This window comes from Opisthorchis viverrini (assembly GCF_000715545.1).
Source record: "Opisthorchis viverrini unplaced genomic scaffold opera_v5_259, whole genome shotgun sequence".
Lineage (NCBI taxonomy): Eukaryota > Metazoa > Platyhelminthes > Trematoda > Opisthorchiida > Opisthorchiidae > Opisthorchis > Opisthorchis viverrini.
The window spans coordinates 328,708-354,727 of NW_008751914.1; the positions used below are offsets into that span (position 1 = coordinate 328,708).

General features: G+C 45.7%; 1 protein-coding gene across 1 annotated transcript; it reads left to right on the plus strand.

The window, feature by feature from the left end:
• Positions 1-1,495: 1,495 nt before the first annotated feature.
• T265_09132 (hypothetical protein) lies at positions 1,496-21,463 on the plus strand (the record flags this gene model as incomplete). Its single annotated transcript, XM_009175129.1, has 3 exons — positions 1,496-1,931; positions 18,206-18,396; positions 20,603-21,463. 3 exons carry the CDS (start codon positions 1,669-1,671, stop codon positions 20,725-20,727), a joined length of 579 nt encoding a protein of 192 aa, XP_009173393.1.
• Between the last annotated feature and the right edge of the window lie 4,557 nt (positions 21,464-26,020).

The window sequence follows — 26,020 nt, forward strand, 5'->3', positions numbered from 1 at the left end:
TAAATCCTCTAACTCCGTTGTTAAACTCCAGTGGATGGACCCTCAAAATTACATTTGAATATCTGTTACTCCGAACACTGCCTCTGTAAGGTTACCTGTGTTCAGGTTATACTAGTTCACGAATACGTCCAGAAAAACAGACTTATTATTTATGATAACCGTTACCCAGTTCACTCGGTGCACACAGGCTCAGTTCAATAGTACAGCGAGCTAGGGATTTAGAGTCCCAATAGTTGCATAAAATACCAAATAATTGGCTTTTACGTCCGACAAAGTGGTCTTATCGTGGTCTACCCTGTTTCGGCTGTCCTGTCGTGAAATGACCTGAATGGAACATTCAGGTAGGTGACACGACAAGCAATTGGAAGGTAGGATGGTCTGGGAGATCGACACGGTAGACCCGCATCAGTATGCCCAGCTTTAGTTCCAATCCGGTAAGTGAAAAATCCAACAGCGCGCAGCTCAATAATCCCTAGATAGTTCCGACCTCGGGACCTCTCAGTAAGTAGTGGTCGAACGGCCAACTGCTAGCCGACTGACCACAACTCGGCTGGTATTTCCGAGATACACACTGCCGACGATTTCCAACAGGATATATAGTGCTTTTCGGATAAACTGACTTTGCATAATGAAAACTACAATCAAACTATAAATAAATTGCGCAGAGAGTAAAGCACCTCACGAGTTGCACGAGCCTCTTATCTGAGAAGTCTTCATTCCAAGATCCACTCAACGCGTGGCCACGTGATAAAGAACGTATAATTGCAGGATGAGTAGTTCTGTAGCCTGTGTGAAGGCGCACTAACCACACTGCTGATCGGCGACTCCTAAGTAGACTGTCTGGGTCTCATCTACTAACTGAGGGTCGAGAGTTCAAATTACCCTACATATTCGCGAGGTGGGTCCTGCTGATGATCGCTGCCGGGGACAAAATACCAGTACGTTTTTGCTCAGCATGAAAACCCGATAATCTTCTCGAACTGACATTGAACTAGGAATCGATTCGCGAAACACTTAGACGGTGCAGTATCGGGAACGGACCATTGTCCGCTCCCCACTGCTAGCTGGCTGATTGACTAACAACGGTTCTCTTCGTATTGCTAATTCTCGCGGCGACACTGCCGAGATGCCTACCAGGGCACGAACTGGTAACTACTACCAGACGACAGAGGCAACTAGAGCTCGGAGCTTGCTGGGACCCAACCACAACCATCCCGTCTTAGGCAGTTTTGCTGCCAACACAACAGTGACGGAGGCCCGTACGAAACGTGCGCCGCACCACGGCGATTGGATTGACATCACAAAACTCACGATTGGACCAGGACCCACGTCAGTGGACGATTGAAACAAGGCTGTCGCGAACACGACAGTTAACCAATCAAGGCCACACCCCTGTTTTGGCAATGGCAAGCCACGCCAATCTGATTGGCCGGTTGTTTACTGAGCTGATCGATACGCGCATCTAGCGCTCCAGACAGGCCTGTGCGTTTCTTCGCCCGTGTGTGTGGAACACAAACGTCAAGGTGATTGCTGCAACGCTGCGCGTTGATTGGCCAAGTTAACAGCCAGACCAAGATTTTACACACAACAGGCAAGTCGCACAGTTCTAGGTTGACAAGGCGAGTTTGCCGGATCCGTCCGCCCTGTGCCGACGTAACTGTGGATTAGATGGCGGCCATACGGAAGAAATTGGTTATCGTGGGTGACGGTGCATGTGGGAAGACCTGTCTCTTGATTGTATTTAGTAAGGACCAATTTCCCGAAGTCTATGTTCCGACGGTGTTCGAAAATTACGTTGCCGACATCGAGGTTGACGGAAAGCAGGTTGAGTTGGCTCTCTGGGACACCGCTGGTCAGGAGGATTATGACCGACTTCGTCCACTCTCCTATCCGGACACAGACGTTATCCTGATGTGCTTCTCGATCGACAGGTGAGTTGTCCGGCTAGATCTGATTTATTCGAGACAAGTCCAAGAGGGGATAATGAGGGTCGGCCTCGGCATTTTTGTATTACTGTGGTAATTTGCCAGGATGGTTTTGTGGTTTAGTTCCTCAAATGGCCTGGGCGTTGTCCTACTTCACTTCTAGCCGGTCTGTTGACTAAATAGTGTTGTGACCCATAAGAACCCACATTAGTTTACGTCCATATAAGTATGAATGCGCCAAACCCAGTGACGGGCGCGGTTGCGAACGCATGGTTTCAATTTTAGGACAAAGTCCAACGATCAGTTAGTTAAATGGCCGATGTGGATCGCTAAATATAGAGCGGACCATTGCACTGGTTGGGCCTACTGGCTCAACTGGACGGGAATTGGGGAAATCACCCCTAACTAGCGGGATTCCTAGGTATGTGGAAGACCGTTTAGTGAAGTGACTGAAACCTAATGCGGGTGATGTACTAGCCCACACACCTTATTAACAAACTATGAGAATATCCAGTCTGCCACGTTAGTTGATAGGCATAAGTCCGATTAACGTAGTCTCCTTGTTGAAGATAGATGGAACTTGTGTTCTCTTGTACGTTGGTGAGTGAAATCCAGAGGTGCGCTCGAAATCCTATTGCTTTGTGATAGGGATATTCATCCTGTCTATTCCAATCCGGTTTTTACGTCGATGAACTAATGAGTTGCATAGTGAAGAGTATTCACAACCCGAATTTTGTTTACTTGCTGGTAAGAGTTTTGTTGGACCGGATTGTATGGATGGCGTCATCGTCCTTAGAAGCGAACATTAAGAACAATTCAAGAAGTATTGAAGTTTGTTGCTACTTTTATACGTGTCGAAAATCCCGTAAACTCTTGCGGTTGCGTGAGTATCGAGGGACCGAACCGTGTTTGCGATTTTGCGGTTGTGACACTTTAAAATCGCGTATACCAGGCTCAGTATGGGATGTTCTGTGTACGGTTCAATACTGCCTCTGCTGGTGTCCTCAGGTCTTTGGTCAATAATGTCCCATAACTGTCGTCGGTTGTTAACCCCATTGAATTTGTCATGAAGTAGTTTGAACCAAAGCTCTCGTCTTCACTGCGTAGCTTTCACTCCGCACCCACTATACCGAACAAACAGGGTCGTTAGACGTTAATGAACTGACTGGGTCATCTCTAACATGTGGCACCCATCCTTCTATTTTCCCTTTCTCCAGTGAATGAAGCTACAGTAGCTGGAACAACTGAACGTCGGTGCATGGTTTTTGAGCTGAAAAACTGACCGTACTGTTGTAAGGCATCACCACCAATCTGTTTCGGTGGCTTTCACGCCTCATATATCTGTGTTTGGAGTTGTGGATACCAGGTCTCTTTCGTGCCTTCTCCTGCTCTCCACCTTAATGCTTTTTAAAACCAACCATCCTTTGTGCGGCTGCGGAGCACCAGTATCAACGCTTGTTGCTGTTGTTGATGTCTCGGAAACTTTCCGCTGGTCAGATTATTGAGTTTTCAGTTGCGAGCAGGTATCGCCAGCGAAACTTTCTTATGGGTTTTTTAACGCAACTAGATTCATTCGAACTGGGGAATGCGCAGCATCATTCGCTGCACATTGGCTCATCATTGTCAACGAATGCCACCCATTTATGTCTGTCAGTCACATATACAGACCATCACTCGGTGGAATAAGCCTGCATTACACATCCTGCTGTTGCGTTCGTTGTTAATACGGTTAAGAATACCCAACCCAGGTTTTACCGTTTCTTAGTTTTAACCTGTGTTATATCTCCAAATCCCGCGCGTGGTACTCAGGTTGGATCTTTTTATTGAAACAACATTAAACCAACTCAACTTTCCAAAGTTGATTATCTGCATGGCCGGCAACTCTGAACTAACAGCTGGAGATATATACGAATCGTCCAGCTGTAGTGCCCTTTCGGTGCCTAGCTGCCGTGCCACCCGAAGGAAGCACGAGGTCTGGGATACTGCCAGGTCGCCCAAGCCTAGACAGGGGAAGTCGAGTGGCAGAGGTCGGGTTTGAACCACGGACCTTCCGGTCAGTAAATTTGCGCTCTAACCACTTGGTCCATCTCGCCCCGGAAATATATCCGGCGTAGCAGTCGCTCCCAGAACGCACTGCACTGGACTGGACTCCAGCAAAGCTCGTCCTTACACTCTCTGACAAAGCGGATCAGCCGAGTGCAAACACTACCATGGTTTTCCAGATTCGGTTAGTGATTTCTTCATTCACCAGTCCACCGGGACTGACCATACAAACGAACTTGTCCACGACATCGATCGGCTCACTTACAAGCATGAGGTCCGGGTTCGATCCCACCCTATCTTGTAGTAACACTTTGCAAGTGTGGTGCGCATACTAATTCGATCACCGATATATGATTGCCATCTAAAGAGGACTCAATCAAAACATCGATTGCAAAGGTGAAGAGGAGCAACGAGAGAATCCCTGCCTGACACCACAGGATATGGTGAACTCAAAAGAGTGGAAAAAGGGAGAGAGTGGATGGAGTAGGAGACTCGATGTTGGCCGGTGTGAAGCATTATGGGGTGCCGACACCTAGCGCTCAATCAGACAAGTTGGAAACTGGTAGTGTGAATTCCACTGACATCAGTCAGCCGTCGTTTCTTGCAATGAATCCAGCCAAGCGCAGCTGGGGTCACGGTGCCCCCATCCTGGAAGACCCACAGCACCAACCACACCCACACTTCGTAATATCTTTTACGAAGTCATACGTTGTTCACCTCGCCGATTTCACCATTCTGAAAGAGGTACGGAGAACAAAACTCGCCTCGGTAGACGGTGTTTCGACATTCGTAATACATGGCCGAGTTAACGCAGTTAATGCTGCTGGGTATTTTCTCCAATTGAAGCACACTGCACACCCAAATACCTGTTTTCTAATAATCTCTACAAATTTCTTTGACACGATTCGATACCAGGCAAACTTCCGAGGAATCGGTGGCCAAAAATTACTCAGCGTAATCTGCTCGCAGAGACCATGTTTCACAACCGTACAGCAACACAGCTGTTACTGTAGCCTGGTACACGCGACCCTTGAAACCTAGGTACATGCTTTTTGACGCCACAAATTAGCTACGTGATTCTAGCCTATAGGATTCGCCTGACTTCATCAGGCGAACTTCCGTTAGAGCTAATACAACTATCGAGGTATGCAATCTTCTCCACAACCTCCTTTAATTTTAAGGGTTATGTTCAAAAACTGCATGTTTTGAAACTTCACTTTGCACCTTGAAGATGTAAGACACATGCCAAAACGTGATATGGTGGTGACCAGTTTATTCATCAGGTCGTTCAGCTATAGCACCCTTTCGGTGACTAACTGCCATGCCACCAGAGGGAAGCACGAGGGCTGGGGCACTACCAAGTTGCTCAAGCGTAGACAGGGGAAGTCGAGAGGCAGGGGTCGGGTTCGAACCACGGACCTTTCGGTCAGTAGATTCGCGCTTTAACCATTGAGCTATCTCGCCTCTTATCAGGGCTTGTGATTCTCCCTGGTTCTCAAAGGTGAGCTTCCTGTCGTCTCCAGCTCGACAAGGTTCTTACCAGCAACAATTTGAAAACCGGGGTTATCAGGACCTCCCAGCGTTTGTCCCATTATTTCATCGAGGGCGAAGTTGAACAAGAAGCGAGAACGTTGACATCGTGACCGGACACCACTTTAGTAGGGAAGCTTCTGGAGAGTTCGCCGTACGCTCACACCAAGAAGTATGTGAATGTAAGGATCGGTTATGTTCACAAACGTCTGGGGCACGCTCTGTTGGGCAATTCTAGTTAATACCACTGGTCAATCAACAGAAACAAACGCATAATTGAAGTCAAAGAATAGCAAGTTTGTGGGCCGTTTGTACATGTGGCGTTGCTGTGATACCTGACGGAGTGTCATCATCATCATCATCGACAGCATGACATCAGTATTTAACACCGATGCTTCGCTGCCGTAACCTGACGGAGTGTGAAGATGTCAAAGCAACCCCTACCCGGTAGAATTACCGCTTGATTCTCACGAGTCAGTTTTTCGGGTGCTATCGCAAGACGACGAAGAATCAGTGACGCCAGAAACCTTGTCACAACTGGAGTCAAATTAACCCCTCTATTGTTGCTACATTCACCGCGAGTGTCCTCTTTGAAAATGGGCACTAATATCGATTCATCATACTGGTCTGGGACGGCCTTTTCCTCCCAGAATAACCCAAACAGGCTAGACGGGCACTAGCTGAGAAACCCACCACCATCCTTGAACAGGCTGGGTTGAATGTCGTTAGGACCAGCAACACGATGACACTTGAGTAGAGATATACACTCGGGCACTTCTGAGGTTGAAGGCGATTCCATATTCACAGTCCATCTTTCCGTTAAAGATCAGGATTTCGAATTGGAGGTATCAAGTGGACAACTGAATTGCTGTTTGAATTACTGTGCCCAGTGGTCCAAACATTCTGCTCTGCTGGATATCACTGAGCCATTTTGATGCTCGATACTCTCGCTGACAACAGGCTTCCAAGGATCGGTCGGACTAATCAAGTGGAACAACTTGCGGACGTTTCAAGCATCCTCTACATCTTTCATTTTCTCGGCCTTTCGGGTCCACCGAGCTTCTCGGTCTGCACCTGGCATCTGTTGATGCGTCTGTTTGTGTTGTAGTTTCTTCAAGGGGAAATCTGTTGCCGGGCTCCTATCAAAGACAGTCTTACCGGAGTTCCAATGTTTTAATCAGGTTGGATGAGTTGTGCCGCAAACAGGAGTTCCGACTTTGAGTAGTGCTTTGGATGTATTTTCCCAGTGGCCGTTTATATCCTAAATCGGACCGCCCAGCAGGCTTTCAAACAGCTGTTTACGGTAGTTCGTTTGGCTTCTGGGTCCACTAGCGTTTCATTGGCTAGGCAAGATGTGCGCGTTTCGCATAGACTTGAAAAACAATGTGAAATGCAGTAGCGTACGATTGCATGGTCGGAGTCCGAGCTAGTTTTCCAGAAGGAGCTGCAGACGGTGGTCGACCCTGGCCACCGATAACTGCCGGGGATGTGGTCTATTTGGATTCGTGGCTGGTTCATTGGTGGGCACCACGTTGTCCAACGATTTCCGCTGTTCCGGAACTTGGTACTGCATAGGGATACTGGTTAGCACACATCTGAAACAGACTATCTGTGTTGCCTGTGTGTCTCGTGTCCAATCTTGGACAACTGAGCCTCAGCAGTGTTTAGTTCACCTACCTTGGCGTTGATGTCCCCATCCTGGAAGACGAGTAGCACCGACAGCACCCAAGCGTTTCGTGGTCTCCCTCACACTCTTCTGCCAAGTCAAGGGTTGGCCACCTCTCTGTTTACGCCACTCTGAATTGGGCATGGAAAACAGCATTCTCTTCGGCAAATGATGGTTCGGCATACGCAACACATGTCCCAACCAACGCAGCTTCTGGTGCTGGACACATTCTTCAATGGAAGTACCCGTCGCACAACCGAAGCCGCGCTTTCTAACTGCCTCGTTACGGATTCGCCGAAACCAACCCACACGAGCTATGGTTCTCAGACAACGATTGTCGAACACCTGAAGACGTCTCAGGTCCGCTGCTCGAATAGGCCAAGTCTCAGCCATACAACAAGACAGCCCATACTGTAGCTTGATACACACGTCCCTTCAGATTCAGGTATGAACCATGCGGTGACAAGTGAAGAAACATGGAAATTCTCGCCTGTCCGTCCTGTTGAATCCTGGAAGTTGGGCGACCTAACTGGCGGCATCTTGGAAAGGCTGGTGTAGCTTGACAATATTTTTGGCTGTAAGAATTGTGATTGTACTCGAGCTGGGATACTGCCAGTTCGCCCAGACATAGACAGGGGGACAAGTGCGGTCCTCGGTCAAACATTTGGCTCCGAAGCCTGAGCGCTAGGTTGTGGTCGTTGGTTGGAAATTGCAGTGCACTACCAATTTCATAGAACAAGTTCAGCGCACTGAAAATGTCTCCTCGAATGGTGACGAAACGTTTGCAAATCAATTGCCAAGCTCGGCGAACAGATCAACAGCCACCTGATTAATTACCAACCAATACACCCGAGCTACCAATATTCCGAAGCAATAAGTATCTGACTCTTAATACGGCTACGCACAGCAGATGCACCACCGAACTCTAAATTTAGAAGTGTTTCGACCATCCTGAATAATGCACTGGCGGTCATGATCAACCGCTGGGTGATTGAACGGTGCTCTTTTAACCCGTGCTCGGAGGAACGCCGTATTGTTACTTCCATAAATATGGAACTATTAGTCATCTTGAGGAAACACTCAACTAACTTCACAAATCGCGCAGTTGCCAGCACTAGTTTACCAACAGGTCGCTTCGTAATACGATTACTCATAGTACAATATCACGCTGCTTTAAGTCCGATTGTTCCTCCTTGGCCTTTCCAGCACGGTTGCTCCTTGAGAGACGAACTCCCAGCTATTTTAGCCCGCGGAATCATTGCAACACCATGTCAAACTGACAGTACAGACCCACATAGTTAAACCATCGAACGGTAATTACTTTTCTGGTTTAAGTAAAGTGGAGGGTGAATGGGCTGGTTTCGGCAGACAGAAAACCTGTAAGCTCTTCAAAAAAAAACTGGGGCCTTTCGAAAAAAACACTCGTGGGCACTTACTAAAAATGGGCACATACAATCTCAGTGAGCAGAAGAGCATCACCAGAACATTCAATGAGGAAAGGTGCGTTTTGATCACCGTGGGGCGGCCAGTAGGGTATTGTGTATCTCAAAATATGATTATGCATGACTCGACCTCCTGCAGTGCTGTTTCTGTAGAGGCGATAATTATTGGGGACTAGGAGGACTTCACATTACGGTGCTCTAGCTCGCATTGTCATGAGTTTCTCTAACAGCTGACATTGGTTTCTTATTCTGTGACTCGCCTTATACGCTATCGGGTTAGCGCAGAGTGAACCGATTACCCGTGGTGCCGTAGCACGAACGAGATTCCGTAGTTACATGTGGAGCGTTTAAGCTTTGTGCTCTTATTCAGGGGTACACTTTTCGCCTCTACTATCAGGGAATCAACAGACAATGGTTGGACAAAATTAACCGTCGGAATGTAAATGCGGTCTCTTCCGGATTCCGATCATTCGGTGGAAGTAGAAAGCAAGGACTATGAACGCGAACTGACAACCAAACTCCGGCGCGAGCCGAAAACTCTGAAGGTCTTCGTATTTTGTTTAAATATGCTCCAGTGGGGGTGAAAACGTTTGATGGGTGGGTTGACAACTTTGCACCCCTAAGTTTTTGGTTCGGATACTATCTATTTTTGCGAACCCTTACAGTACTACTTATTATGGCTATTCTGAAAAATTGTACATTTATCAGAAAAAGCTGGGAAAAGCAATCGTCTGGGAGCACACTGTGGACCTTATCTCTACCTCAGGCTGTCGACAATGTCAATGTTGTGACTGTCTTCGTCCCAGGCTTTTCACTGTGACACCACACCGAGGCTTCGGTGGTAGGCAGAGATGAGACTGGTTGGGATCTTCAGGCCCGTTACCTGAGTTGCTTTGTTTGTCATTTAACCGTGGCCGACATTCAGTCGCGGAACTCGTTGCACATAGGTGCGCTTCGGTTGACTATCCACTTAACTGCAGTTGTTCACCGACGAGTGACCAAACAACGCGATCCACGCCACAAGTTCAAGTCATGTTGACACATGATTACGTAACCCCATCCAGTTATTCCATTGTTCCAGTGTGGCGTCAGTCTTGATTTTGTTCGTGCACGATGTTCGATGCGGCCAGTGTAAACAAATTAAAAAGCAGCTGCTTTGATCGTACGGTCACAAGATGTGAGTGATTCTTGTTCGCGCAGTTTGCAAACCGTTCGATCTATGTGAACCAAATCTGGAACGATTCCACTGGAAATAATCACCAAATAACAAACCATAACAGTGCCTCAGAATAGTCATGAATAAATTAGTAAAACAATCAGCTACCTGTTTCTGTAGTTTTCTGGAACTTCCGAAACAGTCCGACAGAAAGGTATGTGGCCAGTTCCGAAGAGAATTCAGCAGTTAAATCAGTTAGCCTTTCAACATTGAAAGGCACTGGTGTGACTTCATTCTCGTCAATGAATCCTGGTCAGCATATCGATATTTCAGGCTTGATTTTACGATCAGCAATGATGACTTCGGTATTTCGACTTGATGCATGTTCGAGGTTGGAGAAGTGAGGGCTGCTATCATGTTTCAACACAACGAACTACAGGTCGAGGGTAGCGGAGGGATGTAGGGTGTTAGGGAACTACGCTGAATTTGAACTTGCGTTTGCATGAATACTCCACATTTTTTAGCCGTACATTACATTGGTGCGATAATTTCACTCGGCACACGGAATTTGTAAGCAAAAGCCAGTCCGCATTGACTGGCCATCAATCCTCACTCCACAACGCCTCAGACTGATGAAGGCACATAGAACACTTATCACAGCTGGTTTTCGGAGGCATGGAAAGTAGTCGTTGGTTGTTGTTGGGTTTAAGCGGTTATGAAAATATTCTCAAGGTCGCAGTGGTGGTTAGGAAGTGAATCTCTTGGTCAACACTGACAATACTGTGTCTACGTCTCACGCGGTTTAGCGTTGACAGTGAGTGCTCCTGGACGGTGGTCACAAAGAAGTGCTTTCCGAACCATCACATTAACGATTTTAATGGGAGTTAAGCTACCACCTGATGACCAATTTCCTCGCAAATTCACGTGTTTTTTATAACATTTTCAGCATTCTCCTACCCTAACCTTGGACTTTCAGACAATCGAAACCTGTCATATATAGGCGGTGACCAACACGCTCAGCTCATGAAGCTGAGCCTAGAGTTTATCCTCAATAGCACTTCATCCTTAGTTGAGTCATAAATAAAGGTAGTTGGTGCATACATCTAACTAACAAAGGGATATTGTTTGGCGAAATTTTGATGCATTTTCTCGGTTCTTTCGCTCGATTGTTTTGCGTTTCTTCATGGTCCACGATATGGCAGTCTTCCAGGATCGTCACGTACTTTAACATGCACTAGAAGGTTATCCGTGTTGCAGTCAGCCTCACGTTTTGCCCTCTGCCTGCCGTCAAGTGATGTAGTTGATTAGGTGTCCTTTTTCTTTCTTGAGTGAGTCCACGTGGCAAACAGTACCCACCCTAAATCGAACCACGTGTTTGTTATTGAATTTTGAATCCTGCACATCAGTCTTCCACCGTTGTCGTTCATTGATCGGATGCTGAATGAGCGGAGTATCTTCCAGGTTTCCGAGTTCTTGTCGACCTGAGAAATGAGAGCTGTCTCAGATTGTAAATAATCTTAGCAAAACCCCAAGGTAACAGCAAATGACCGTATCTGATCGTTAGATTCACTTGCAGTCATTGAAGGTTAATCGTTCATTTACTAAACGACAAATGAAATTCACAGGTAATCTCTTCCAAGAAGCTTTTCAATCCATGTACCTATCCGTATTTCCTCATTTACATCCGGCACACTTTCGGATCGGATGCATACTCATCACATTCCATCATCCCATACTCAACACATTCCAATCAGACAAGAAACTGCAAATGTCTTCAATGTTTAACAGGCTTGCAAAGTTGACGGGACATTTTTCACGCAAGTAACTCGTTTCCGTAATAGCTTATTAATTAGGTTAGGCTCAATTTCCAAGTTGGAGAATGTGACAGTTCCTAGTTTCTGAGTCTTGGTTCTGACTCATGGTCTGACGTTTTACCCGAAAAATGGCGTTCAGAGTGGGTCAGGAGAATGGTGCATACGAGAGTGCTATAAATTTGACTTGAAATTCGTGGCTGGCAGAATAGAAGAAAACGGACAACGGAAAGTCTTGGGTTTAACAACCAAGTTATTTGCAAGTCGTCGAAAGTAGACTGAGTAGGATCAAACTGAAGTCTATGCAACGAAAACTAACATGGTCACACGACAGATGGTCAATTACTTCAGCTGGAAAACCAGTCCCAGCACTTCCATGCGCTATGAAATATCCATACCCCGGTACTGTTTCGCTATTTATGAATCTGGGCTGCAACGTGGGAGTTGGAATGTGTGATTGGTTTCTCAACACAGCGCTACTTCATGAACCCCCTGTGGATGTTTGGATAGTAGTCGGTTCGCCAATGTCACGTTTTACTACAGTACCAGTCGAGTTGCCGCATCAAGCAACGGCTCTCGCTTCCCATTTTGCACATTTTTGTTGATATGTCCCGGTGTTTCTCTTAAGATACCAGCAACTCCTGATAGGAATCTTCACGTGTTCCAATCAAACTATAACGATGTCTATCAGAAAAAGATGTGAATGGTCGGGTTCCAGGTCACAAGTTAGACACCCACTTGGACATCTTAACTTCACGTCCAGGTTGTCCAATTTCCGGTTGAAATATCTTACGGTTCCTGTTGAAACATCTGAATAATACCGAGATGTCGCTTCAGAAATATTTGGTAAACAATCGGAGCATTGTTGAAGCCCTGACTTGTCGGTGTTGAACACTGACGTCATGTTGTCGATGATGATGATTACTTGTCGATCGGTTCCAAACCCTTCCCGATCGATTCAGTACTGAGACATCTTATATTCTCTTGGACGGGTTGTGTTATTCTCATACAAATGCTGCTAATCGGGCCGTACGGCTAGGTTGCGTACTGAATAACGGGACGTCATTTCATAGACATCCTCTACAAAAAACACCGTAGTAAATTAATATCCTTCGGAAACCATGGATCCTTTGTTTTTCGGACTTCGCACTTGCAGTACTGTTTGTGCGACCATTTGATGCCACAATATTTCAAGCTATGCTGGCCGTATGTTCACAGTTATGGTGTACCCGAAACCTTGGTCTTCCTATCTGTCTATGTATTTTGTGTCTTCGAAATACGCTTGCACTTCGGTTGTCCACCTTTAACCGCTTAGGACGAACTCAGCTGTCCACGTTCCATTCTTCGGGTATCCGGTGGTTCGGACACAGTGGCCCGTGGTATCTACTGTGTGAAAGTTGCATTCAACCCCAAGTATGAAAGCTCCTCATTGGACTGAACCCCAGTGAACAGTCTTTGCACTGCGCGGTCGTCTGGCTCAATTAAGTTCAATGCAGGTCGATGCGGTAAAAGGCGTTTATTTGTCGTAGCGACATACGCCCCGGCAGGCAGCAGTTCTGAGACCAAGAAGGATGGGTTTTATCGAGATCCGTCGTGACTGCTTCGGTCATCAAGGAGGACGGATATGGTAATCCTGGTGGCTGGTATAAATACCCAAATTGGACGACTAAGTCCGGAAGAAATACAACCAGGTGGTAGATTTGGAGTCGATGATCCTGATACGGATGATGGGAGCGACTACTTCAGTGCGGATCGTCGTCTGTTCCTAGCCAGCATAAACTTCCAACACAAGTGCTCACACTGAGCTCCTGGAGAATCATCAATCGCAGGACAGCCATGGTCTCATTTGGACCATGTGGCTATCACTTACCGATGGAGAGTCTCAAGGATTGTCGTTAGTTCTGGGTTACTCAACTTGACTCTGTTCTTGCCATTGTGCGAGCCTGGTTGTCACTTCGCTTTCCATCAGCGTCACGCATGCCAAAGCAGAACAGTTCCATTAATCAACTCCGACAATTTTCAGCAGCTCAAGAGTATTGAGCTGATCTGGCTAGAAAGCTACTCGAAACGTACAGGATGCCGTAAACACAGGGTGACGAAGATTCTTTAAAGGTTGAATGGAAGCGGCTTGAAGAAGCTATGTTCTAAGCTTTTAGAACTGTTTGTGCCAGTCATATGGCTCGACTAAATGAACACTTGGTATCGTTCAGATCAGCAGACCTTATTGCTGCCAGAAAGGCTATACCAACAACTAGCGACTGTGATGGCGCACGCAGATCCCTCAAACACTGGATAATCAGGAGCTTGAAGAATGACAGACGATGGAGATGGCTTTCGCTTCGGGCAGCAGCCATGCCTTATCTCGGCTGGTTCGACCGCCCAGTCAAAAGAAGACAGATGTCAGTGAAACAATAGTGGAAAAAGACGGAATGGCCCTTCACCTCCTCAATCGTCGTCTTTAGTGGTGAGCTGAGCACTTGAAAGAACATTTCAGCTGGTTTCCTTCAACACAGCCGCTGTAAAAATCCAGCGTGCTTGAATGGAATATCGACACCACCCCGCCATCAACAACAGAAATTCAACATGAGGTATCACTCCTCAAGCGCGACAAGGCACCTGGCGCGGATTGTTTGTACGCCGCACTCTTCAAAAAAGGCGGTGAGGTTTTGATGAAGTGTGACAATCATGCTGTAGAATATTTGGGAGGAAACAGGATACCAGTCGAATGGAGCTCCTCGATCGTCATCCCAGTTTTCAAAAATGACACAAGTCATGCGAAAATCCTCGTGGTTCCTACTTTTACATCCATTATTTGGTGCGGTTTTATTTTCTGTGGCACGACAGATATCTCAGATCCCTATAAAGATTTCCCTACCGATCTTCCGAACGCTTAAGGTCGAGTAGCTTCCTGAATCCTGCAGTTTTCATATTTTTTCGGTTCACAGTGAACTTACAGCCTCCATCTTAACTGAACTTCACATTGTAATTGCTTACATCATATCGTTCAACTCTCGGTGCCCAGCTGCCAGGTTGTCCAAGCCTAGACAGGAGCAGCAGGGATGCTGAGGTTAGGTTCGAACCTCGGACTTACCGGTCGGTAGGTTGTCGTCTTAACCACTGAGCTATCTCAAGTCAATAAAAACAAGTCAAACACTATTGTAACTCGCTTTTATCGAAAGCGCCAATTTACCGAATTCAACTAACGTGAAAGAACGAGAACTCGAATTGACATTCTACCAACATGTGAATCGACTGGGTTCCTGCTCAGAAAGGTTTAAGTAAAACGAAACTCTGAGACGAAATTTTCTGCGTGGCAATCATCTATTGTGGCTACGCGCTCGCACGGTTTATTCCAACTTGGTCTACACTTAATCGGTCTAAGCATGATTAATATTCACTCCGTTGATCTATCTTCATCGATTTTTTTCCGAGACCACGTTGCGCTAGCCTGCTAGTAACATGAATTTATTCGTCCAGAGTTTTTGGGGGTGGAGCAAATGCTGAATACCAATGAGTGAAGCATGTCTGGTATGCTGAAACTCTGTGTCTCTCATAGATGGATATTTTGCTCTGTAGGACAGGGTTTACTCACTTTTATCCGGAATAGCAGGATATCTATAACTCGTGGAAATTTCAAAGACGAAGCGGTAAAGAATCGACAATGTGCTCACCTTGTCTGCTGTCCTTATATAGAACTGCCTTACCGTGAAATTTCACCTATACGTTTTCAAGAAGCACAACTAGCCGTTTTAAGTTTTTGCTCAATTTTAATCCCTGGGGATAATTTTGGTCAAACTGCTTATGATATGAGCTTCATTCAGCGTGACTGTTCCGAGCTTCACAGTGGTGAGGAACAGACAGTGGACAATATCTACTTGGCTTGCCATGATTTCCCTGACATTCTCAGTAGACTCAGTAAGACTCTGAACCCTGAGATTTTACCTACTACGAATCATCAACGTGATAGGTAGACTGGCAGTGTGCCTATTCGTTTGTTGAAAGTCAGCTGCGCTGGGTTTCATCTACCAGCTAATTTTACGCCGCGAGCATAATTCTTTGTTTTTCTGTATAAGACATCACTTTCGACACCAAGCTCTAAATCTTCCGTTTTTTCTCCAAAATTCTCCACAAAATTATTGAAGCCAGTTTTGAGCATTTCAGTTCATTTGAGTTCCGTGTCTTGCTGGATCTGTTCTTGCCTTCAGAGCTTCAGCTGCAGTGATCCACACGGGACCAGATGAGCTGTCCTTGTTTTGTCTTGTATGTGTATGATGAATATGGGTTGGAAGCGAAAAGCAACACTTAAATTGGTGTTAGTTAAAAAGTGAACTAAATTTTGCTGTACTAGGGAGGTGTTCGAATTTCTAAAGGGTGGTTACCCCATTGCTCGCTACTAACATGGACTGCTATACAGCTGTACTGGAGAAGGCCTCAATACAGAGGGGCCTTTTAGCCAGCATTGTATAGCCATGTGGACCTCGCCCACAATCTGACGTTCAGTAGTTAGATTGTCCACACGTTCATTTTGTTTCCCTTCTTTCGATTTTGATGTGCCCACCTCGAGAAAGACGAAGCAATCGAGAAAAACGGAACCACTTAATCGGGATTTCATGCGTTGCGCATATGTTGAGTGAAACGCTATCAAAGCCATACCGGTTCTTTTGAATGTCTCGGCTTTTTTCCAAGTAGGTTCCTTAAATTTTAAACACGGGTCCTATATCCTGTTTTCCGATTAGGAACAATAAGTACGCGATGTGATGCCTAGCGCGCTCTTGGATGTACCTAGTTTGAAGTTTGCCAAACCCTGCCACTTCATGATTGATGTTCAGCTAGGGAATAGCAAATGCCACGAAGGATAGGTCAACCATGCATATAGTGTGGTCTTACCCGAATAATTCATTCGGTCTCGCTCAAGACTGTCGTGTACGAGCTCTAGCGAAGGTGACCCTCGGCCCACTCAAGCACCAAGTATGGGGTCAACTCTTCCCAGTAAGAAAGCCGAAGGTGAAGCCCCATGTTTCACTCCCAATCTGAGCACTTCATATTTAAAGGAAACTGGGATATTCCGGAAAAAAACTAGCCTGCTTTAATGGTGTTTCGTTCCAATGGTGGGAGGCGGTGATCCGAAACTCGGGCATGGGTCATTGGCAAGAGTACATTAAAACAGCTGTCTATAAGGCAGTTCTACATCGGCCCTGCAAGAATGAGCTTTTTTATCTCGATAGTTCTTCCACATTTCATTGACCCAAACTATCCATCTCCTCCGATTGTATATAGAGCTACCCCTTCCTAGCCGATCCGTTATAACTGACGGGGTGACTGGCCGCATGATAAAGGTTTGTCTTTCTACAGAACGGCTATTTGTTCGTTGGACAAGTTCGCCTGTCTTTCTCTCAATTTAAGCCGTATGTGATCATTCTGAAAAACAATCTAATGGTCGAATTGGGTTCTCCACCGATTTCACCATCTTGAACTTGTTCAGTTGGATTCTCTATCGAATCATCTTTCGGGCTCCCGTGTCAGCCAACAAACCACCCATCGATTGTGGGCTGCTTGACTTATCGATTACTTACATCAGGCGATCAGGCATGTTGGTTGCGATTTACGCGCGTATGGACACGTGTAATTGTGTGCTTGTGTGCGTGCGTGTGTGTTAGTACGTGCGCACGGTGAAAACAACCATTCCTTCCTTGTTGCAAATATGCTTGTAAGACAACCTCATTGATTAGACACGATAGCCTATTGCTGTTACTGCGTTAACTAACAGGAGCTTTCATTCCCCGGGCACGTGCCTCTCGCGGCACTAATTTCGTATGTTTCACTCGATTGTGTGTGTGTGGGGGGGGAGAGAGGGGAATGTGGATCCTTATGGATAGCAAGCTGCTTCTGTGTATACGTATGTGGAATGCGAACCTGACTCCGTTATCGTTAAACTTCGCACTAAACGATTAGGTGATTTACAATTTTTCTGACGTTTTGGAGCTAGTAAAAAACTACCAGTTCTGTCCTTTAGTTTGTGAAATCAAGTGGAGTTTGCACCTCATTATACGATCAATAATACACTGGGTTCGCTTTGTTTTTCCCCTCACATCAATTTGATACAACGACAACTACTAATAATAAATAGTAGTGGCCACGATAGTTTGTGTAATTAGTTTACAAAGGTTCAGGTAAGGTATATCATATAAGTTAGCAAGCTGATTGTTAGGGTGTGCGAATGGATCAGCAGTCACTTCACCGAACCATCAAAATTCCAGCGTATTGTCAACATACGTAAATACTAATTCAGTTGAACCTGTCAAGTGGTGAATCCAAGTGTTACCATGCAGGACGTACAGCCTCGCCACAATGTATGTTCCGAGCACTCAGTTACCACCCTTAGCCACAGTCTATATTTCCGGTCTCGTCTTGAGGTCCTGCACCCACCTTTCTTTACACATGAATGTCTGTTGAATCCGATCCATGTGACTCCTATCAAAATAGATCTGATTCAAATTTTAGTTGTTTTTCATCATTTTTCCTTGTTCATTCCTACGGGACATTCTGATCTTACTATGCACCATAGGGATTGTTTCACGCATTATCGCTACTCCTAAATTCTATTCTTCCCTTTCAATTTTATCGTTTCGCAGCACGGACAGTCGTGACAACATTGTGGAAAAGTGGTATTCCGAAGTGAAGCATTTTTGCCCCAATGTACCCATTATTCTTGTCGGCAACAAGAAAGATTTGCGTAATGATGAACGAGCCCGCCACGAGTTGGCCAAGATGCGTCAAGAAATGGTGAAACCAGAAGAAGGTAGAATGTTAGCTGAACAGATAAGTAAGTCGGTCGCCTGGGTCTATCGAAGTGTATTTCATTGTTGTCTGTGGGTCTGCGCACATTTTTTGGTTGCATTTCTGGTAGCGTTGCTTACATTCAGGCGAAGAACTGCATTTATCAGGGAGATTCGTGAATCGACATCCATCCAACGGCTGTCAAACTATGAAACCCGCACTTGCGCGAAATAGCCACGGATGTCTCTTTGAGTGAACACAGTCCTCCTCTTTTTCAATCATTTGTAGTCTTTTTTTAGGTATACTGTCGTTCTTCTGGCTTGTCATCCAGCGATGATACCTACTTTCGCGACGCCGACAGTACTGCGTCAGCTAAGAAGCAGAAACTGCTGCTGTGGGTCTGTCCATTCATTCGTCATTCTTAGTCATCGTAAAGGTGACAGTATGACTCCATTTAATGGGGGAAACATGCCAAGCTGTTCACAAGTGACTGCTCTGACTACGCCGCATCAGAGCAGTTGTATCACATTGTCCGAGTATACTGTGTGTTAAAGTTCAGTTTATACACCTATGGGCATAGTTTAGGTTGTACCATTGGATGCAGGTCCTCGAGACTTCAGCGGAATTATATCAAGTATTGATGCATCGGTATGGCACTTGCTAGATCCGAGTGGAAGCATACGTTTCGTAACCTTGTTTTGAAACTACATCTCTAGACGCGGGCGTTGACATAAGTTATTGCGGTCATCGGTAGGACGGGAACGCTGTTCTGAATCAGGCGTTCATGTGCTGAAGAAGCAGTGGGGGCATAATTGTAGCTTCATACCAGACAGGCCCTTGAAGAGGAGCATTTCTTTGATGAGGTTATAGACTCTGGTTAATACACAAAACTTGCGGTCGTAGTATTTTCGTTCTGAAAATTTTCATTCATCTATCTTGTTTGGGCCATCATAGTTACAGTTTTCGCCTCAATGCTGAAGACGGTCGGAATATCACACTTTCGCATCACTGTCTTTGTGTAGTCCTCGTTTTGCAGTTATGGTTTCGTCCTTTTGATGTATTTGTCAGTTTTTTTGGGAAAACCTATTATAGGAATTCTCTCTTTGGTTCCCAGCTTGCCTCCTGCAGGTAAGTTTAGAGCGCATGGCAAGTGTCCGTACATAGTTACTACCGCGACATTGCAAGGTTATTTTAACAACTGACGCCATTGAATACTCCTTTAGGCTGCCACTTTTGGGCTGAAGAATCCCGACGTTGAGGGTCGGAACTTCAAGATTCTGTTGCGTTCATGGCCTTCATATCGACTTATCCTACCTTGGGGGAACTAAGTCCTTTACATTAGCAAATACATTCTTTGTCGTGACTGAGTTTATACCGTTGTTCCATTCTTATGTTCAAACCCAGGAATTTTCCAAGTAATGTGTGCTGTAAAAGCAGTTAGATCAATTGCCGTTCTTATACGAAACGGCGCCATGAATCTTGGAATACGAGTTTCAAAAAAGTGCCCATTTGTTTATAGTCGTGGTATGAATGATTTGTTTGATTAGTTGCTGAAAAACATTGATGCAAAGCGGGTTTCTGGGGTCGAGCTATCGATGTTCGGTATTACAGTTTTAGTGGTAGGATCTGATAGTAATGTCTTATTTCTTCAGGCATTGTGGCTATTTCATGGAAGTCCATCTAGTGCCTGTCAAAACAGCGTGGGTCTGGATGATTCTACAAACTCTTTCTCAGTGTCTCAGATTTCTTGGATAACTTCAATATAACATACGGAATTTATGCAACTGCATGCAACGGTCAGCTGATGAAAATTTGGAGGTCGCGAAATGAAGGATGAGTGGGTTGGTGCTAGGTGATACGGTGTTATGACATCTCCCGGTTCCATAGTATATCAGGCAACCAGGCGCCTAGGTCATCATACTTCGACCTGTTGGTGAGGACCATAAACGGACTCTTTTGACTAAACTTATATGAGGCTGTTTTGGTGCTTTTTCTTAGCGGATCCGATAGTTGAATAGCCCGTTTCTGCGGGACATCGACGATCCCGAGTTGTTGTTTGCACCGGGCCGTTTGTAGTTTACTTCAGCCAGGCTGAGTGTAGAAGAAATTTCAGCTAGTTATTACATTCCATGATGTCCTTAAAATGATGCCTTGGTCAAGGTTATCCTCCGGTATGAAGTGCACACTCGTAGCGCGAAAATCTTACGTTTACGTTTTTGACTACGGTTGTGCATATTTGTTTTCTCCTACAGGTGCCTATGCTTATTTGGAATGCTCAGCGAAAACCAAGGAAGGTGTTCGAGAGGTTTTTGAAACTGCCACCCGGGCTGCTCTTTCAACCAAACGCAAAGGAAAGAAAGTCTGTGACTTATTGTAGGTTCCTATATACTCATTTCCATGGTCCCCCTCCCCGCTACTTTGCGTGGAGACATTCACTTCAAACTTGTTTGTATCGCTTCTCTATGGCAGTCGGATAAACAGACGGAGATATACACACCTGTAAACCCCGTCGGTGGTAAAAGCTCACACATTCGATTTGATTTTTCCACACTGTCTTTTTCTCCCCTTCCCTGTGATGGGCTTCGATGGCCCACCAGTCACGTGTTTTTTCCAATTTTTCCCCATCTCGGGGATCCATCATGTTACTATATCCACAGGACTTTTCCGGTCTCCATTGGATAATTTTACCTGCAGTTGCTGTGACCTACGACAGACGTTCCACGACTATCAATTGCAATGCTTGTGGTCCTGCATCCCTGTGCGTAAATTTACCGTATTTTTTCGTTTGATCCTTTCTTATTGCCACCTAATCTTTCTCCATCTATCTGCCTGTCCATCCGTGCATTCACTGTTCAAACACAACCCTTGTGGGCCTCATCGGGATTATTATGAGGCGTTGCGATGCTGACGCTGCTTTTAGCTTCCTGTATCGTTGGCATTTCTGTCTAGAGTATATCACCTGGTGTGTGTATTTACCGGTCTGTTTGGTGTTTGCCGCGATTCACTGCCATCTCCGTTGTTTTTCGTTCGCTTCTATCTCCGTCTTAGCATTCCGAATCGAGCAGATCGACCTTGGTTTCGCAAAACTGCACAGGCCCCCTCGTACTTTTTTCTTGAGTAGGATAAACACCGTTTGCCAACAGATGGGCATGGGCCTTTCACCCTTAGAGTGCACATGTTGGGTTGCACTAAGCTGCGAACGTCGTTTAGTCTGATTTCGTACCGACTTATGCTCTCTAATACGGGTGGGAAGTTTAGCACACACTATACGCATCGATCGTTCTAATGCAGGTTATGCTATTTTGCGTCCTTTCGCCTAACTGAACTTCTCCATTTGGTTGTACCGGGACTTCTACTCACCTCTATTTCTGTGGAATTGAGTCGATAGAGCTCAAATGTCAAACACCCGTCATCTTGAACTTTGCCTTTTTAAGCTGGGAGATAACTCAGTGGATAGAGCGCGAATCTACTGACTGGAAGGTCCGTGTTCCGAACGCGACATGCACCTCGACTTCCCCTGTCTAGGCTTGGACAACCTGGCAGTATCCCAGCCCTTGTGCCTCCTTTCGTTGGCATGGCAGCTAGGAACCGAAAGGGTGTTAAGGCTGAACCACGGTCTTATGCTGTCAGGTTACCTTTCAAGTGCACTCGTTCACTGAAACCTACGTAGCCATCGACCTGCTGTCTGTTACGGACGTAGCTAGTGCTCTCAATTTTCATCGTACCATCTTGGTAGTAGGTCAAACGTTTGGACACCGGATGGATTTATGCGGCTTTCTCGCTTGATAGTGTGAGTGAGGTTATTTTACTCCACACGTTATCAGTTTAGTGTCTGGCCATGATGTTACCGGAGGTGCTGTAATGCAGTTAGGTGGCCGGAGAAGGCGTACTGTAAGGTGGGTTGGGACGATCGATCGAGGCATATGATGGACGCACTACGTGGTGTTTCATGCTTTGTAAATTAATTTCAAGTTGCGGGACTTGAGTGAGGTATTCAAATAAAATGAATGACCGGACACATGTCAAAATCTCCGTGTGAACGCACAGCTCACTTATGTGAGCATCACTGTGGTGAGCGGCCCGTGCGCATTTAGTTGTGGGTGGTTGCAGGATTTACAGAATGCACACTCACATGACTCTCGTTTGAACAATCGTCCTCCTGTGCTGATGCAATCACTCTGGTGAGTCTTCACCAAAGGGGGAAGCAAGTTTCAAGCGTCTGTGGCGGGCCAGTCGATCGACACAACCAAGGTATGTTACTGGGTCGTCGTTCGAGGTGTCGGGTTTTCCGCTCACATCACTCAAGCGCGAATCTGTTCACCTGTTCGGATGCGTCCAGACTAGTGGTAACACTCGCCTCGCATATCGGATGTACGGGATTCACATCCCAGCACGACCAAGACTGATGAGCTCTAATAAGAGCAAAAGTCAAGCCCAGTTCTTCCCCACTTTGGTGTTAGCTCACCAGAGTGAATAGTATAATTGTCTAGCCAAGTCGAACACTTACATTATGCTGGAGTCCAATCGATTTCAAGGAGGTTCTGGGTTGCTTTCGCTTGCAAGTGGCATTCAGCCAACCGATTTATCTAGTACTCCTCCAGCTACATCCTTGGGAAACAATCTGGTTGTGGTAACGAACACTTTCCTCTTCACGGAGGGTTGGTCTAGGGATGTTGCATTTGTTGTATGTTAACAACCGGTCTTATTTTGGTGCGTCCCTACTGTTCGTGTGATAGTACCGGTGTAGCGGTGATACTACTGATCGGGAGGCACGCGAGTAGTATGTGTTGTTCGAAGGCCTTCTTCCTTTCACCGGTACACATTTCGCTTCTAGGAGGCTGCAGGGAATCCACCAAGCTAATCAGTTGCTGTATGACTGGGAGACATGGTCTATGTAGTCGACAGTTTGATGACATCTGCATGTGGCTACCGATGTCTCAGAGCTGCAACTAGCCTTAGATTAACTCGTGCTGAGTTTTCCACAATAAACTGTTTGTAAAGCAGTAGGCCTTGAGAAAGCCGAGATAATTCAATGGTCAAGGGGTGAACTCACTGATCGGCAAGTCCCGGTATCTCGACTGTTCTTGCTCAAGTTTGACAATGTCTCAGCCCTCTTGCTTCAAAAGGGTGGTATGGCAGCTAGCAACAAATCGGTTTCACAAATCGACGATTTGTTTTTATCATTATTCATTAGGAGGCTGAGAGTTGGCGTAGATTTTGCTGTCAGTAGGGATAATGCTACTTAGTGAACGCTTATCGACCTACGTCCTCATGCCTTTCTTGGTAGGACTTAGTTAATAACTGCGTAAATCCTATACCTTACTGTAATGACCTCGGACAAAAACCGACGGGCAGGTAATCTCTCCGTTCTGTTTGGTACGTAGCCGAGTCCCAAGGTGGAACGGGGAGTTCCCTGTCATCGACCAAGAAATTTTGGGCGATTGCGGTGGGATAACATGTCACACATACATCTTCAGTAAAGCTGATCTATACTGAAGTTCTATGAGCACTGTACAGTTGTTTCAACCTCGGTGGGAACTATCAGCGGTGTCAGAAACTCGAGCGAGTTTCGAACACGCAATCTCCTGGCGGGTAGTTATAACACTTATCCATCCAGCCACGAAGGGGCGCTCAGCAGTGTGGCCATCTTGCACTATGACAGGACAGAGCGTCATTCACGGAATCCACATTACCTAGTCACGTGCTGACTGGTTCCTCGAGCGACGATCTCTCAGTTGGAAGGTTCACCGGTCGTGTGAATTATTCTTTCCCAATTCTGCTCACACTACCAACAACCTATAAGTAGTCATTTGGCGAAAGATAAATTACCACATAGGTTTCACGGCTGAAAAAAGCATAGTAAGATGTTGAAGATAAACAGCCGTAAATAAGGGGCACCTTAATCTACCTGAGCAATCGCCAGGCATTCTGTTTTCTGGAGCGCATCCGGTAGGAGGATGGGGAGTATCACAACTGTATAACAGTCTTCGGTGGAATTCAGTCGCCTGAAGCTAAACCACCATAAGATGCATGTGTTCTCGATAAGTTTTTTTCATAGGAGGAAACTACGTGTTTTGCCAAGGAGGTGAAAGTTGACGTCTGGTTCAGTATAGCTTTGCGCTTGCTTCGACTCCGCTGTCTTCAGGCATTCCACTTCACAATCACAACACCAGGATTGAACGCTCATAGACTCGTTGAACACTTCTTCAATAGGACTGGGAAATCACTGCAGGTGAAAAGGTGAGTAATTATGTTAATTCCTTGGAGTTAGACGCGGGAGTTACTTTCGTATTAAGAAGTTTGGAAGTACGCCCACATCTCGCACTGTGAGCCCTTAGCTGTAGCTACGACAACTAATGCTTCCCAGTGGTGTGAAGTAATAAAGCTGATTCTGAATAAGCGTCGCAAATTAGCTCTACTCTAAATTGAATAATTAGGGTAGTCATCATCTGTGACAGCATCAGAGATGCAGAATGCCGGCGCTCTGTAGGTTTTCCAAGCCTAACCCAATGTATAGCACTCCTGTGAACGAGCACTACTCTCCGGGAATTTTCGTTCATTCGCTTGCTCCCAACTGATCATATTGAAGTTATTTCGTTCAAATGATTCCCCTCTAACCGGACTCATATTTGAATCTTCCCTCTGACACGTTGATTATTCACACCTTTTCATTGAGCAACTTCCTAACGCCTTCATTCGATCGACCGCATCTCAAGCATTCGAAATACCCGCGTATGATTAATGACAGTTGACCAGGTGATTGTTAACTTGCTCGCCGATCTTGGCGACTGGCTTGCATATGTTTCATCACCAATCTAAGAGGCATCAGTGCATCGTCAGGTGGGTTTACATATTTTTCAAAGATTACGTCGTATCTATCGACGTGATTGATTAACTAGAAAGCGCCTTCCTCTTAACTCCACCCTTTCGATTTATGTTGCGTTGTGGTCTGCCTTCGAATTTGATTGGCTTTTATTAGTAGTTTGATTTGATTGGTACGCTCTCAATTTGCATTGTGTTGCGCCTGATTTTCTCGCAGTAATTTCGCTGATCGGATTTCTCAATCTGATTTAGTTATTCTTCTTGTGCTGGGGGATTTAATCGCATTCGAATGGTTATTCAGATATCTTATTTTGCTAAAGCACTTCATTCTTTGTTAAATTTGGTTCTTTGGCTTGGTTTTTCCTTCGGAGTTGGATCCCAACTGGCTTTTTTACTATGCTCAATAGGATATCAAGCCTATACACCTGGGCGACTGGGTGTGTGTATACGCTGCAGGCACCGAGTGTGGAATGCACAATCTCGTCCATGCTACTTATCGACTTTTGGTGACGTAATATACTCGGACGAATATGGACAAGGATACTTTAAACGTGCGAGGTTTACTGTCTAGCAGTGGTGATAACAGTAACTACGTAGTTGAGTACTATGAAATGCCGCTTTTCAGACCTGAGGGATCTTTAATGCACGCGGAGTTGTAGACTTAGTACAGCTGTGACGCTGGAAGTTTACAGCAATGAGCTGTTTTCTAGCAGAATATCTAGCTATGTGAGTATCCACTCGGCAGAAGGTGTCGATATATCTAGGTAAGGTCTTAAGTGTCATTTACCTGCTGAGATTTTCCTACTACCGAGGTTCCTACTGGATGTTTGGAAATGTTAATTCCTCCA